Below are 15,232 nucleotides of genomic sequence, written 5' to 3' on the forward strand. Positions count from 1 at the left end.
CTGTCTCTCTCCTTGCAGAGTACAATTATTAAAAAAAAAGTTTTTCTTTATCTTAAGATGTGTTGTTTCCTTGTTGTTATTTGAGCGCAGGTTAAAAATAAATAAAACTGGACCTCCTATCCTCATCTTCCTGCTGGTATTGATGGTCTCTGACTTTAGCGATGCCTAGGCTTCTCCAACAGCTGCTTCAGGCTGAAGGAGGATACGCCGACTCCGATTCCGGCCAACAGGAACGCAGTTGGGAACACTAATTTGTCAAACTGAGAGGACTGTTGAGCGGCTGATGCATTCTAAAATAAACAAACAAAACGTAAATAAATATAGTGCTTCTCATTAAGTTTATAAGAGATGATAAGAGTAGGTCTTATCACAATAGCATTACGCAAAGAGAATCCAATCCATGCGGTGCGCTCATGATTGGTTTAAATGCAGTGACGTCAATGCATGATCAAGGCATGATGCGTCTTCTGCCTTGTTATGACCATATTTACATGCACTTTGCATGCGTACTTCCTTGCAAATATTTAAATCAATCGAATCACAGCAGACAGAAGAAGCACGCACAACGATAAACAACTTCACCACTATTGCTGACGAACATGTTTACAGTAACCTGGGTCTCCAACCGTTCACAAACAAATAACATAAACACATTTTCTGATATAATTAGTAATGTTTACACTTCTGCATTTCTTTCCGTCTTTCCTAATTATCAAATATTGCAGACTAGTTCATTATCATACATCATCGGAATATTTTTGTTTCACATTTTAATTAAATAATCACATCGAATTGCTAGAAAATTTAAAAAATAACTTTTTCATTGCGTAGAGAAATGAAAAAAAGTGTATTTGAAACTACGCCAAAAAAAGCAAACGCAAAAGTCGCCAAAAGTATTCGAGAAATGAAAATAGCATTAATGGTTAAATCATTATTAGCGTTAGAAAGTCTCCGAGAGCTGTATACTAAAAATAGATCCGCCCTAAAGATTCTCACATGCTAAACTAACACTAACCTATCCAAAATAACTTAAATAATAAAAATATACTAACTATGTATCTCTATTATATGTAATATTTTTATTAATTTTGAAGATCTACGACATTCACATTGAACTAAATACTGAACAATATCAATGAAATTATATTGCATCAGTGTGACCTCAAAATTGATTATTATAATGATTAAACCTAAAATGAATTAATATAAATATATTTTTTAAAATATATGAATCTTATTACCCTACAAGCATTATGTCATGATACACAGACTTATTTCAATGAAAACATCGTTTAGAAAATTAGTTGTAGACAATTTAAATATAATTATCTTTCAGTAAATATTATTACAATAGACAATCAAAAATACCAATTATCGTAATTCGGAGACAATTTCCGGATACAACGTTTTAATTGATATGACAAATACAGATATAAATTTGTGGAATATTTCTTGAAAGTGTGTTTCAACGGAAAATAACAGATATAATATGACATGAGTATTTGGAGACTATTTTTTAAACATTATTTAATTTTTTTTTCTTGAATAAAAGTAATTTTTGAACATAAATATTGTAATAATTGCAGTTTGTAAACTGTAAACAGTGAATAACAGTTAAATACAATCAGTTTGAAAACACCAGAATTAGAAACTTCAAGAAGTGTCATGGAATTGACTTAATAATAATAATATTTATAGCAACAATAAAATTACAAAATTAAAATTCAATAAAAAACTGCTTCAAAGGGCTATTGACCATTAAAGTGACTTGTTATGACCCTTGTTTGTTTTTTTTTTTTAATTAAACTTATTTTTAAATAGAGTAACCATAGTTGAAGCAATAACAAATAGAAATATATGTAACTTACCTGAGGTACAGTCAAACGCAGAGCAAGCATACGAGCCTGTGATGGTTTCATTCTTTTACAGTTTGTAGTGCCCTGCAAATAGAGTTGACGTCTTCAGTTAAACAATGCCCTTCAATGTTGAAGAGTATGGGAGATGGGCCTTCACTTTTTCCAACCAAACTCAATGTAAAGATATTGAGGGTAATGGAAATATGAAAAAGTGCTTGGCCCTTTTTGCGAGAATGCAAATCACGGTGTGCTCTTGTCAGTGGTTTGTAGTGAATTGTGAATATATCTGCGAGCTCTGAGCTTTTTAAATGTCGTTACATAACCTTTCTGCTACAGAGATCAACAGTTTTTATTGCGCGACGTGCGTCAGGAAATGCGACTCAGTTCGAGACCAAGTGCAAAGTATAATAACACTCGTGCTCATCAATTCTACCAATAAATGAAAACTCTCGGGCCGAGAACACAGCGATTTTATTTCAAAAAAGAAAATCATCTCTGACACTCACCTGACTTGCACCAGGAAAACAACGAAAAGGCCAAAGCCGACCAATGAGACGCGCACCTTGGTTGCATAACCCAGTTTACACTAGGAAATTATTTTTTTTTATAAAGAAGTGGCTATACAACAGATTTCTCATATGACTTGGTCCCCCTGATGTTGATATTCCAATAAACTTGTTGCATTTTAATTTCATAAATTAACATTTTCCTAAAGGGAAGTAGCAGGCGGAATAAAAAAAATAACATTTTAAAATACTTGTATATTGCATTTATAATTAAAAAAAGACATAATTCTCAATTCTTCATAAAACATTTTTCTAATACACATAATACAATTTTCTTATATTTTGTATATAATCACTATTTAGTATAATCACAATTTACAGATTTGGAAAATCCATGTATTTATCTTTAGTGCATATAAAAATAGATACACAATCGAAGATTTTCTTGTTTACAATATTCGCTAAGCACACACGTTTTACTGATAATACATAATGCATTTTTGAAATTGCTTCTATAAATAACACGAATACAATTGGGTTTCATTCGAAAATTGTCACATTATGCAACTTAATTCGCATGCAATTTGATGAACATTTGTTATTTATAAACATGGAAGACTCATGCTTATAACAAGTGCACCTTATTAGAAGAATTAATTAAATTAAAAATGAACTCAATTATAAAAATAACGAAAGGTTTTATTAATCCCAGGTAGCAACTTTCAGTCCATCGGCTTGGGTTTCATAAACTTCTTTGATCGTGCTTTCTTGGTCTGAAACTTCTTGGCCATGGTCTTGTTTAGAGTGGAATATCCTTCAGCCATCTCCTGGTCAGAAACGTCCTTCTCATTTTGCTTCTCTGCATCCTCCAATTGCTTCACATAAGTATCCGACATGATCTTCTCTATGTCAGGATTCATGCCACCAAAGGATAATCGTCCCTCAATCAAGTTCCTGCAGTTCATTATGCTGGTATTTACAAATATGGTTCCACTTTTCTTCATGTCTTCCGTGATTTCGGAGGAGTACATGGCATTACCCTCTGCATCATCTGCTTCTTTTTCCACACGATCTTTCGTCTTCTTCATGAACTTCATGTCCAGCACGGACTTGGAAAGTTTCGTGCGAGAATTATCACCCATCGTTACTTATTCAACACCTTTCAAAACAAATTATGTGACCTAATTGTAGGTTAACTTTTTGTATTTATCAAATCTTAACCTATAAAATAAAACAGAAATAAAATCCATGCACCAATTGCAATGGCGATAGATTCAAATTTAAAATCTTCAGAGAACATGCATTTTTAAATTTGCTAAAGCAAAACAATACATTTCAGCATATTAAAATCCATAAATTGATAATAATTATCAGATTTCTCATTAAATGAAGACAATGAAGCAGAAAAAAAATTAAACATTTATTTCATGTCTTTTTTTATCTCGTTTTCCAAATACTATTTCTTATTTTTTTTGATTGGTATAGTTTAATGCATGTTTACATATAAAAAGAAAGAGACGTAAAATTACATAACATTAATACCAACAATAATTCAGTTTATACAATGTTTGCAAGTCAATATTGAGGCAAAACGATATCGAAAAAATTCGAAGATGAGATAAATATGTTGTTTGTGTATACATACAAGTGAAAAAATAAAAATAATCTAGGAATTCAATTTGTTATGCTTCATTTAATGGGAATGGTTCGAAAGAATGAATGATTTCTTCCTTTTGTTATACTTGGATTATACAAATAATGATAGTATATATATAATTATGTTTAATACACATTATGTAGAGATGTATGTATAATATGTACAAGCCTTAAGTAAACCTAAGAGAGGGAGATTTTTCCTAATATAAAATGTTCAACAAGTTGCTTGCCGCATGGAAATTAAGATGAAAATGAAGTCAGAGAACACATGAAATTAATATATACATCTGTACGTCTCTGAAAAAATCAACAGAAAAAATAAACGAATCAAGTGTATATAAATATAATACAAAATGTGGTTTTCTTTCAATATTTTGAGGTATTAGATACATGTGTAAATATGTCCTTAGTTTATGGATATTAAATAAAACAGCATTCAAATAATACGAAAGATAATCATTAGTTATAATTATGATGACGATAGTAATAATACATGTTGCTTATGCCTTTTCGCGCGTCGAAATAATAAATTAGTAAAACAATTCGAAATACAAATTTAGAAATGAGGAAGGATCGAATCTATATATATGTATAATTATTATTTTATCTATGTACAAATTATTACAATGTTTAAGCATCTGTCTATTGTAAAATAGATCCGATTCGTTACAATCATTATTATATTTATTTTTTTTCATTTAAAAAGGAGCTCACCCATCATACGCATATATATGCGTACTCGGCTCCCTGTTTGACAAAAGGGAAAAGTGAATGAGCGAGAGGAAAATACACACAAAAAACAAGTATTATCCTAAGTTTTCTGCTTTTTATATCCAATCCTGGCAACATGCGGCTGCGAATTGCCTAATATACAATTCGCAGCCGCGTGTTGTTTATAAAACAGAGTTAGTGTAGAAGCGAGGAGCAATCGTTTGTTCGTCTGTTATTCAATTGCTGCTAGTGGACGGTATGTCGATGGTGTGACTCTCATTACCGAAGATGAGACGCAGCCGTTTCATTGGCGGATGCGCGTGGAAGAGAGCGGCGTCTTCGACGTTTTTCAGCCGCCTCTCTCGTTTCCTATCCTTCGATTTGTGCCGCTTCTTTCGGTGCGAGTAGGGAGTGCCGTAGTGACTGCTGTCCACTCCTTCCACGCGCAGCACCTCATACTCGGTCTTGTATTTGTCCTCGTTGAGGCTATTCCCTGACTCGATGACTTCGTCTAGCACCGGACTTCGTTTCATTCGCAATGTCAATTTCAACCTGCCGCATTTCTCTGGCGTCTTATCCTGCTGATGGTGCTGTTGCTGCTGGACGTGTGGCAACGACGGTTGTGATGGCGGCGACGGCGTTTTCCTATCTTTGTCCGTGGCAGTTGAGTGGTCGTTCTCGTCAGCCTTGTTTCTCGTATCTAAACCGTCCGTTAAATCACTTGTTATCACATGTTCACTAAATATACTGTTTGCGGTTGTCGCATCATTGTCTGTGCACTCCGGCTTGGCAGTGTTGATGGTGGTTGTTGTGGAGGTGCGGCGCAGCAGCCGCGACGACGTTCTCACCGGCAATTCCTTCCGTTTCTTGGCTTTCATTTCACTGCTGCCGATGACGTAATCGTTGCCGTTCGCGTTGCAGTCGATCTGCATGTCCAGTGTAGGCATCATCATCATTGCCGCTTCCGCGTCCGGAATGATTTTAGTCATCATCGGTAGCGACTCGCTCTGATCTCCACAGACTTTGTTATTACTCCGGAGTGATCTGCTACTACCATACGTTATGGAATCTGCAATTAAGTTTAAAATGAAGTTACATTTGCTGGCACTCCAAAATCTATTGAGAAAAATAACGAAAACATTTTTCAGGCATAAATAATACAACGTACAATATTTATAAGTATTAATTTATAAAAGGCAAACTGTTGTACATATGTATGCGCCGATGGTGGTCTACCAATAATGTGGTAAATTGAATTACCTGAATTGGCTATGCTGGCAGGATTCGAGGTGATGTTGGGTGGCACTCCTTTCCCGCTCTCGTGGCAGTCGTTGAAATTCCTGTTCTGCTGGGTGGCATCACAGACGGGGTCGTGATCACTGTAACTGGCGCTTGTACTGCTTGCGTTACTTTGCATATCATCCAGAAGATTTGATCTGGAGATACTCTGGTTTGCAATCTGCATCAGCTCCTGGTTGGCCTGCCTCGCCTGTCGACGCTGCAGTCGAGATGCCCTTGTGCTCATGCTATTACTACTACTATTATTACTATTACTACTGTTATTAACACCAACACTAGTATCGTTATTGCTACAACTACCGTTCGTACTGTTGTTATTGTTGTTCATATTAACACCGTGCACAATAACACCGCCACCACTATTGTTGTTCTTCTGCTGATGCTGCTTCCCGTGTTTATCGGAGAGTCGTACCGGCGGCTCGTTGGGTGCTCCTCCCATTCCGCTAGAAGAGGACGAGGAGTTCCGATGATTACGTCGCGGGAAGTCCCCGATGTCAGAGAATTTGCATCCCTGCGCAATCAGCATCTCCGCATCATATCGTGTCATGCCTTTCTGTCGCAACTCCTTAATACTCAGAGGCGCTACAATTTTGCCGCTGTCCTCTTCCTGTTGCACCCCGACGATGGTACATCCCTCCAATGGAGTCTTTCCTACCTGTAACTTCTGCTTCGTCCGGTTGATGCGGTTGTCAGTTTCACGCAGTCTGTACCCGTTCTCCTCCTTCTTTTCTGAGCGGTTAGCGAAAGCACCAGTTGCCCGGCGTTCGCATGTCTCGCACTCGCAATAACAGTTCTTGTCGCCGAAAAAGTCTTCGCCATAAAAACAGGTGATCTCTTCGCCAACCTCGATGTCCCGCAACACCTTCACGCAGGCCGTGTCTCTGCCTGTCGCGACAAACTTGCAGTTGGCTCGACAGTCATGGTTGATATACGCTGCTGGCCCCAGCCACAGTTGCGCGCAGTTCTTTCTGCAGCTATACATCACAGAGAAGTCGTTTTTGCCAGGATGCAGGAGCATCTTCTCCTCCTCTTCCGTTAACTCGGCTATGCAACCAACCAGACACTCGATCTTGTCGTGCTTGTTCCATTTCTTCGTTGACGAGATTTTCGCGCCCTTCTGTCCTTCCAGTGAGTAACGGTAGCACGGTTCTATTACGAAACCGGATTCTGTATCAAACACTCTCAAGTATCGGTACACCTGTAAATAAGAAATAACAGATTACATAATTATTACAGGATTATTGGTTAATTTTAAAAGATACGCAATATGTCAATTTTAAACCTATATCCCATATAGCAAAATAAATGTTGGTAATGTAGGAATCTGCATTATCTACTTTAGGTTAACTACAGCTTTGTTAATATGTTGTTTTGAAAATTTTGATAAATTGGACTGCAGCTTAAATGATATTGTAATTGTATCAATTTTAACAATTCCTAATTTAAATTAAATTCATCACATGAAGCCAGTCTGTAACAGGTGACATCAACACAATTACTAATATTATTGCTTTATGTCTAATTTTAATAAAGTACTGTTTAATTTAAAATAACAATTAATTGAAATTGTATCAAAGTGAGAGATATTCTCAATTGAAATTGCAAATAAACATAATAGGTGGCTAATTTCTTACATGTTCTTCAAGTCGCTTCTGCTGATTTTTAGCCTTGGGCCTAGACATCCAATCTCCCTTTGATATCCTACTATAGGCCTTCTCATAATTCTGAGTGCGTATGAACTCTGACACAATGCTTTTCAACTCAGAATTGTTTAATCGCAAAGGCCTGCTGCGGATATTCATTTTGTGAGTCATAAAACCCAGATGGGGGTCAAGGACCAGAGAGGTGGCCAGGTCATCATTCTCAGACAGCTCCCTGGGATTCATACCCGCAGGCTGCATCTTGCTAGAGGGTGGTCTTGTTGCTGCATCCACAACCATTCTGACTCACTGCAATCAAAATTGAGTGCACACACTTTAGTAATGTTGCTTTCACAGTAATTCACATAAACTGAGCACTAAAGAACTATATACATACATATATAGGTTATATTATTTTATAAAACCAAATTTGAAAAAAATGTGTTGTTTGATAGAGGACACTGTCTTGTAGGAATCAAGGTTAGGTTGACAACAACAAAGAAAAACCGTTGTGTTAGCATTTCGCTGCGGGACTCCTGTATTTCTTTTTAGGTTCAATGTTCGTTTGTTATTGTTGTTATGACTATAGGGACTTTACATTTTGGCAAACGAGGGGGGCTTAGAGCGCCGCATGGCCTTTGGGACATGGAGGATGGAGACACGGGAAGATGTTTCAGGCGCGGGTGGCGATGATGATGATCATTGCCATAAGCGAAGAGTGAATGATGATGGTGGTGTATTGGGTGCAGGATAAGATGAATGGCGTTGGGAGAGCAGCCGAGCAGCCATTGAACCTGGGAAGACTGACGAGCGCACAGATGAATGTCTGATGGAAATTCGGGCTTTTGGTGACTCGGATCGAGGTGTTTGAGGTCGGATCCGAATGCGCTGATCCAGGAATTATCAAAATATTACCGGTTCGTTGCGATCGGAGGCCCACAAAATCCACATTATAACAAAACTTGGCACCGTCTCGACACAGCCAGGTGACGCTCGAAATCAATCATGGCAGGCGGTCCGGTCGCTAACGCCAACGACGATCATCATCATAGTCGTCAATTGTCCTGAGGACCGCCGCCGACGAATATTTTCGCTAAAAGTCTCCACTGATCATCATCCTACATTTCCCGTTTTCTTTTCTTCCCGATCGCGATATTCTTTACTAATCCCAAAATTACTGTCCCACACGCTCTCTCTCCGTGTATGCTTCCCAGCGACTTGTTGTTGACAGTTTTTTTCTTGCTCAGTTTCGTTAACCGTTGGTATCACTGTCTGACAAAATTCGCATTCCCGCTATTATATAAACGTGAATTCCTCAATAAATGACCGTTTTCAATTGTCTTTCGAATCATAGAAATAATAACAAAAAACTTTTTCAATAATAATTTTCACATTTTAAGACTTTTATTCTGGGTATTTGTTTCTATGAATGTATATAACAAACTATTTACTCATAGCGGTAGACACATAAGATTTAATATGAACAAAGAATAATATAGGTATCGACATCACCGTTCAAATATAAGTAATTAATGAACGCGAATGTTAAGTTAACAAAAGGAAGAGTTAACGTTCTTCAGAGGGCTTTTGGTCTGCTCGATGTTCACGTAATCACGGACACCCTTCCGTTTAACGCTCAGGTGTATTTCCGGCTGATCGCTGTTATCAGGCCAGACTGCCGTTACCTTGACCGTGCAATCGCATCCGATCACACCCCTTTCGTGCGCGAGCGCCAATTGGTTGACAACTCGTCGCTCCACCTCGTACTTAATTGATCGCGCCCCATAATTCACGTCGTAACCATTGGCCAAAGCTGATTCCACGCTCCGGTCCCACTTGAGGTCGATCTTGTGCTTTTCTTGTGCCTGTTGCACGGAATCGCATTATTATTTATGCAATATTTGTTAATATGTTCATATTAGTTTATTCGTGTGATCGAAGATTTAATTCCTGAAACTCACCCTTTTCGCCCATATCTGCAACTCCTTATCGACTAATTGATACAGTTCTGGTCTGGAAAAAGGCAGGAAGTAGACGATTTCGTTAATTCTGCCTAGAAACTCATCGCGCTTGAAGTGCTTCTTCAAAATAGGCTTAACTACTTTATCTTTGAACTTCCTAGAGATCTGCACTTCACTAACATCATCTAAATTAATTAATGACAATAAGCTAATAATAAAATGATATGTATATAAAACGCACCAGTGTTTTCGAAGCGTTCCTTCTTGATCATCTCAACCTCCTTGCGAATATCGAGCGCGTGTTGCGCGATTTCGTTGGAAGCCAAATTTGAGGTCATGATGAAAATGGCATCCTTGCATTCGATGGTCTTACCCTGACCATCTGTAAGACGACCCTCATCGAAGAGCTGCAGAAGAACGGTTAGAACGTCTGGGTGAGCCTTGTCTACCTCGTCGAAGAGTACCACAGCTTCCGGGCATTTCTTTAGCTTCTTGGTGAGTTGGCCGCCCTCGTCGTGACCGATGTAGCCAGGCGGTGCTCCTATCAGCTTCGCGACCTACGACCATAATAAACTTAGTCCTTTTCAATGGTTGTCTAATTACATTTGTGAAGATATTAAACCTCGTGCTTTTCTTGATACTCGGACATATCCAATCGGATAAACGTTGTTTGTTTATTCTTGTGAATATATGCGGCTAACTGCTTGGCCAACTCCGTTTTACCGATACCCGAGGAACCCAAGAAGAGGAAGACAAGAGGATGATCATCGTCGGACCAGCCGTTCTCCTTCCTCCTCACCGCTGCATTCGCAGATGATTAATTAATTATAGATTTAGAGTTACTTTGGTCATATTTTTCAAAAAGACGCACTTGCTGCGACCGTGGTGATTGCGCTCTCTTGTCCAACGATGTATTGTTTGATGCGTTGCTCCAGAGGAAACCTGCGCCTTTCTTCAAGCTCCTTTTGCTTCTTCAAGATATCAAACTGAAACAGTAATACTCTTTACTGAGGTATTTGAATACTCCTAAATAGCTCCTATGTTACTCCATCCCCATTTTTGAGTCGATTTTCTTTTACCTTTGCCGAATATTCTTTCAGCATGTCTTTGACAACGCTACCATCTTTAGCGTAATCTCCCGGAGAGTGTCCGGAATCGTTTTCCTGCATGGGATCAGCTCCGGCCTCCAAAAGGATTCTCACCACCTCCACATTATCAGAAAGTACTGCATAGTGCAGAGCAGTAAAGCCCAGGAACGTCGCCTTGTTATTCAATCTACTACAGAACTCTTCATCTCTTAACATCAACACTGAATTGTAACAAGTATAATTAATAACTAATTACGTCTTGCTAAACGTTAACATCAACCTTCTAAAAAGTGTAACCCTTGCTCATGTCCAGTCCTCTGTGGATTGCAGTACATATCTCCCAAGTTAGGATCAGCTCCTTTGGATAGCAGCACTTTGCAGATATTAGGCTTACCATTAACTGCAGCAAGCATCAGGGGGGTCCAGCCCAGATGATGCCTAGCATTCACGTCTATCTGATTGCTCGAAAGCAATCTGTAATTGGAAGCAAGTTCATGTATATCTTTTAAATATTGTGATGTTAAACATTACTTTCCAACTTCCTCGTCGATGCCATACTGGACAGAGCGGAAGAATCTCTTTTCAACGTGCTGCGTGTTGTTGATGAAGGAGTGACAGTAGACGGCACCTAGGGCTCCAACAGCGAAACAGTTGAATACCCCGGGTTGCAGCCAATGGAAGCATCCTCTTCGTTTATGATTAGATTGAAGGCAAAGCGCTACAACTGGACCTGTTTTTTTGTTAATGTTGATGTTCCTAAGTTCCACACGTTTCGAATAATGAAATATGCGTCGCAACCTCAACAACATCTTGCAGCCGTTGTTGTCAGTATTAGTTTGGTTATTTAAAGCTTATTGTGAAGAATCTAACCTATAAACTGTCAATAAAGATAAATGATTTTGCATTTTTTTTCCAACTTATTATAATCATTTTACATTTATATCATGTTTCCTGTAACGTACAAGATTTATGAAACGAGACTAAAATAAAAATACCCTTACTTCTATCCTTTAAGAACAAATGATTGAGGTAATATTCAATATAATTGTTTTGTATATAATCAGGTACCCTAGGAAGCTTTCAAACTATATCAAATGATATAGCTTTTTAAAACTAGGTTAGCAACTCAAACTTAGCACCTACATGTTTTTTTCTAATCCCAAATACAACAGTTATTATTTGAAGAACTCAATCAACATTATAAGTAAACAAATTGCATTGTATTATCTAGGAGTCTAGATGCGAGGACGGTTATACCATATAGACACTGCACTTTGAATCACTTTTATTAATAAAAATTATTACTTTTTTCCCTTCTCATATCTCATCATCATAAAGTTCAAATCTCACCTCATTGTATCATCAATTATCGAGAGAAAAAAGAAACGAAACACTTAACACAATCTACAAATTAATATCTTGGTAAATAGTAAAAAAAAAAGAAAGGATGGGTGGCTGGCTCACCAGTTTTCCTATCTTACAAAAAAAAAGAGTAAAATAAAGTAAAAAGTAGTTCATTAATTTATGAACAAAAAAAGAAAGAAAGAGAATAGTAATTACGGAGAGACAATCAATCGTTTTCGCAAAAGTATAAAAACAATTGTATTTTGTAAAATATAATAATTATTAAAGTTTGTGGATAAAATATTTACTTAATTAATATATAATATTGTTTTTTTTCATCATGTTTTTTGTTTACGAATGCGAGCGAGCGATTGCGCGCACGTGTGTGTGTATTATATGTTTTTTTTTGTATGTTGCTCATGGTTTTCATGAGGAGTTGCTGTTATCACCGTTGTCAGTGCCGTAGCTATTAGCGTTGCCGTTCACCACGAACGATGTGCCCAGACCGTAAAGATGGCCGGAAAACTTTGAATCATCGATCGTATCCTCAAAGAACATCTGAAATAAATAATAGCAACAAAAAGGATTTATAGTCTATATATGAAGCGGATACACGTACCTCCTTCATTTTGAAAAACGCCATTCCAGTAAGTAGCGAATCAGATCCAGCCTGGTGCTGTGGGCCTATTCTTTCCAAGTCCAGCTGCTCCGCCACCTCCTGTAGACCGCCTTTCAAGTTTTTACAAGACTTCATGAGGTACTGTAAGCAAACAACGGATATAATTCTGAGATGTATCAGCTTGTTCGTAATTCTCCACCCACCTTAACATCGTAGATTGTTGGGAAATAGAGTTTCAGTAAATCGAAGAAATCCGACTCGTCCATCGGCAAGTTGGTATCCGTCAACAACTTGATGAGGTACCCGAAATCGTAACCTGAGTGAAAGGATAACCATTTGATGTTGTCCATAAGGACAATTCCGGAGGTCATCAGAAGCTCGGCGAATTCGGACGGTTCGATGCCTTCTTCTTCGTGTTTCTTAAACTGAATTCCAGAATTTTGTAGCAATTCGATACTATCTTGGGCATACATATCTTCCCTGTAAAACATCATAAAATCTCAAGTGTTCTCGGATTGTATACGGGGAGAAAGAGACTTACGAGAGATTGAATTTGAAATTAAATTGCCATGTGGTGTACGAGCCCCCTGGCGTTTTCCCGTATTCATCCAGAAAGGTCAAACCTAACTGGATGATCCTGAGCAGATCCACATTACACCTGAGAAGCTGGTATTGGTACTCGGCGGTGCTCCGGAATTCACCGATAGGACGTGCTACAACACCCGGAAATTCCGTATCCATTGCTACATATGGATACTTCTGGACAATCTGAAAAAATAAAAATAAACCTAACTTACGATAACTTTACCACATGGAATAGTGCATTAGTTCCAAGATTGTGAAATTATAAATATACAACTATCATTTCTTTCTTTCACTTTTCATAGATTTAATGGCCTGGTTCATACCATCTAAGTATTGAAAACATAATAAGTGATTGTGACAAATTCTTTTTAATGTATATGCCACTTAATTTGGTAACATTCATATCAGAGATAAACATTTTCAGTAATTTGTAATTTTGGATAATAGCTTCTATATATTATATAAATCTTATTTGAATAAATATTAAAATTACTTTTCTATTAGAAATGTATGCAAATATTGAAAAACATACGACACAGGTAACACATCTAAGTATGTAAAATCATCACCTGTCGTATAGTCCTAAATTCATCCTCGAGATTATGGGCCCACACATCCCTGATGCCACACTCCTCATTGTTTGGATGTTGGGAGCTACCGATAATAGCTGCTGGCATCTCAGACCCTTTTTCCGTATTGGTCAATTGCGTCCACGGGTTCTGAACCCAAATAACATTAGTGTTCGATGTCGTCCCTCCTCCACCCTCGCCACTCTTATCCTCGTACTCTGTAAGTTTCCACAATATGTCCTCCTCCTTGGCGTTCAAATGCAACTTGCAATCATTTTCATTCGACAATTTCATTGATGCAATTTTTTGTCTGCAAAAAAAAAAGGAAATCAGTTTAATGGATAATGGTTTGCAATAAGCTCGGATGAGCAGACACACAGTCAGACAAGAAAAACAAAGGGGGGAATCAAGAGTTGCTGAATAACCTAACAGCAGTCAAAGTGACAGTAAGAAATTATCCCTCCCCTCCCCATATGGGGGGTGGTTTTTGTTTGATACCAGAGCTCTCTGGATTCCAACGTTTTTCTCTACTCTTTCCATCGTCATGTGTTATCTTAACAGTCCTCGTACACGCACATTTTTCTGCTTATTTTTGTATGGTTTCCTCTGGAGTTTGTTTATTGTGCGTGCGAGATATTTCGAAATACCTCAGAAATGCACTACTGAAGAGAAAAGATAGACAAAGAGCGTGTTGCGCGTCCAGAGAGCTTCTGGCATATTTGACGCGCTGTCGGTGACGGGAAGATGAAACAGTGCGGAAACGGTACTCACCCATTTTATTAAAAGGAAAAAGGAACGTAAACATAAGATTTTCTATGCTTCCTGTTATCAGTGACAGAGTGAACAATTTCTCATTATTTCATGTTAGTACTATCAATCGCATTGCTGCCATCCTTTCGCACACTTGCAATAACATCAATGCTGCCAACATTCCCACGTTCAATTGGAACGAAAGAGAAAGTTCAATTATGCACGAAGCATCGGCAACTAACTATACACAATTTAAATAAGTATTCTATTTGAAAACGGTTTCATGGCAAAAAAGAACATTATACAACAGAACAAGATAAAACTGAGATAAAATAGAATAGTATTAAAACCGAATAGAATAAAAAAACACAGAAAGTTATCTTCTTCTTCTTTTATTAAACCTCCACTCACTTCACTTAGTTTGTGTCAAGCACAATTTCGCCAGATACCGCCCCGTGGTCATATGTAGATATGTATTATAACAAGGGGCCACAACACACAAAGACAATGTTCAAACCGAGACTCTGCGGTTCAGTACAATTGGACTGGGTTGAGTCTCGGAAAGGATGATTGTGTGCTTGTAGATAGGACCGCAACCAGATAGGCAGCGTAGGTGAGAAGTCTTGCAACCAAATATACCGAGAAAAC

General features: G+C 37.8%; 5 protein-coding genes across 8 annotated transcripts; all 5 read right to left on the reverse strand.

The window, feature by feature from the left end:
* Positions 1–104: 104 nt before the first annotated feature.
* Positions 105–2,276, reverse strand: LOC108569817. The gene is made up of 2 exons (XM_017931510.1): positions 1,869–2,276; positions 105–290 (listed from the first exon to the last, which is right to left on the reverse strand). Exons 1-2 carry the CDS (start codon positions 1,917–1,919, stop codon positions 156–158), a joined length of 186 nt encoding a protein of 61 aa, XP_017786999.1. The 5' UTR covers positions 1,920–2,276; the 3' UTR covers positions 105–155.
* Positions 2,277–2,696: 420 nt separating this feature from the next.
* On the reverse strand, positions 2,697–3,577 carry LOC108569820 (M-phase phosphoprotein 6). The gene has a single exon (XM_017931513.1). The coding sequence runs from the start codon at positions 3,502–3,504 to the stop codon at positions 3,085–3,087; it is 420 nt and encodes a 139-aa protein (XP_017787002.1). The 5' UTR covers positions 3,505–3,577; the 3' UTR covers positions 2,697–3,084.
* A 783-nt stretch (positions 3,578–4,360) lies between these two features.
* LOC108569827 (histone-lysine N-methyltransferase Suv4-20) lies at positions 4,361–8,898 on the reverse strand. 2 transcript variants are annotated; one of them, XM_017931529.1, is made up of 4 exons: positions 8,066–8,567; positions 7,663–7,977; positions 5,990–7,226; positions 4,361–5,798 (listed from the first exon to the last, which is right to left on the reverse strand). In XM_017931529.1, exons 2-4 carry the CDS (start codon positions 7,966–7,968, stop codon positions 4,966–4,968), a joined length of 2,376 nt encoding a protein of 791 aa, XP_017787018.1. In that variant the 5' UTR covers positions 7,969–7,977; positions 8,066–8,567; the 3' UTR covers positions 4,361–4,965. The 2 variants fall into 2 exon arrangements, with proteins under 2 accessions (XP_017787018.1, XP_017787016.1); XM_017931527.1 differs by lacking the exon at positions 8,066–8,567 and adding an exon at positions 8,584–8,898 and having other exon boundaries at positions 4,362–5,798.
* Positions 8,899–9,053: 155 nt separating this feature from the next.
* On the reverse strand, positions 9,054–11,819 carry LOC108569824 (caseinolytic peptidase B protein homolog). The gene is made up of 9 exons (XM_017931523.1): positions 11,719–11,819; positions 11,249–11,594; positions 10,998–11,191; positions 10,709–10,938; positions 10,501–10,615; positions 10,252–10,430; positions 9,871–10,186; positions 9,630–9,814; positions 9,054–9,533 (listed from the first exon to the last, which is right to left on the reverse strand). Exons 2-9 carry the CDS (start codon positions 11,524–11,526, stop codon positions 9,219–9,221), a joined length of 1,812 nt encoding a protein of 603 aa, XP_017787012.1. The 5' UTR covers positions 11,527–11,594; positions 11,719–11,819; the 3' UTR covers positions 9,054–9,218.
* A 166-nt stretch (positions 11,820–11,985) lies between these two features.
* On the reverse strand, positions 11,986–14,709 carry LOC108569826 (CCR4-NOT transcription complex subunit 7). 3 transcript variants are annotated; one of them, XM_017931524.1, is made up of 6 exons: positions 14,606–14,709; positions 13,835–14,144; positions 13,222–13,448; positions 12,884–13,160; positions 12,681–12,821; positions 11,986–12,619 (listed from the first exon to the last, which is right to left on the reverse strand). In XM_017931524.1, exons 2-6 carry the CDS (start codon positions 14,126–14,128, stop codon positions 12,488–12,490), a joined length of 1,071 nt encoding a protein of 356 aa, XP_017787013.1. In that variant the 5' UTR covers positions 14,129–14,144; positions 14,606–14,709; the 3' UTR covers positions 11,986–12,487. The 3 variants fall into 3 exon arrangements, with proteins under 3 accessions (XP_017787013.1, XP_017787015.1, XP_017787014.1); XM_017931526.1 differs by lacking the exon at positions 14,606–14,709 and adding an exon at positions 14,411–14,500; XM_017931525.1 differs by lacking the exon at positions 14,606–14,709 and adding an exon at positions 14,213–14,232.
* Positions 14,710–15,232: the final 523 nt, after the last annotated feature.

The sequence above is a fragment of the Nicrophorus vespilloides genome, unplaced genomic scaffold, assembly GCF_001412225.1.
Source record: "Nicrophorus vespilloides isolate i.1.1-1 unplaced genomic scaffold, Nicve_v1.0, whole genome shotgun sequence".
In the NCBI taxonomy this organism is placed as follows: Eukaryota; Metazoa; Arthropoda; class Insecta; order Coleoptera; family Silphidae; genus Nicrophorus; species Nicrophorus vespilloides.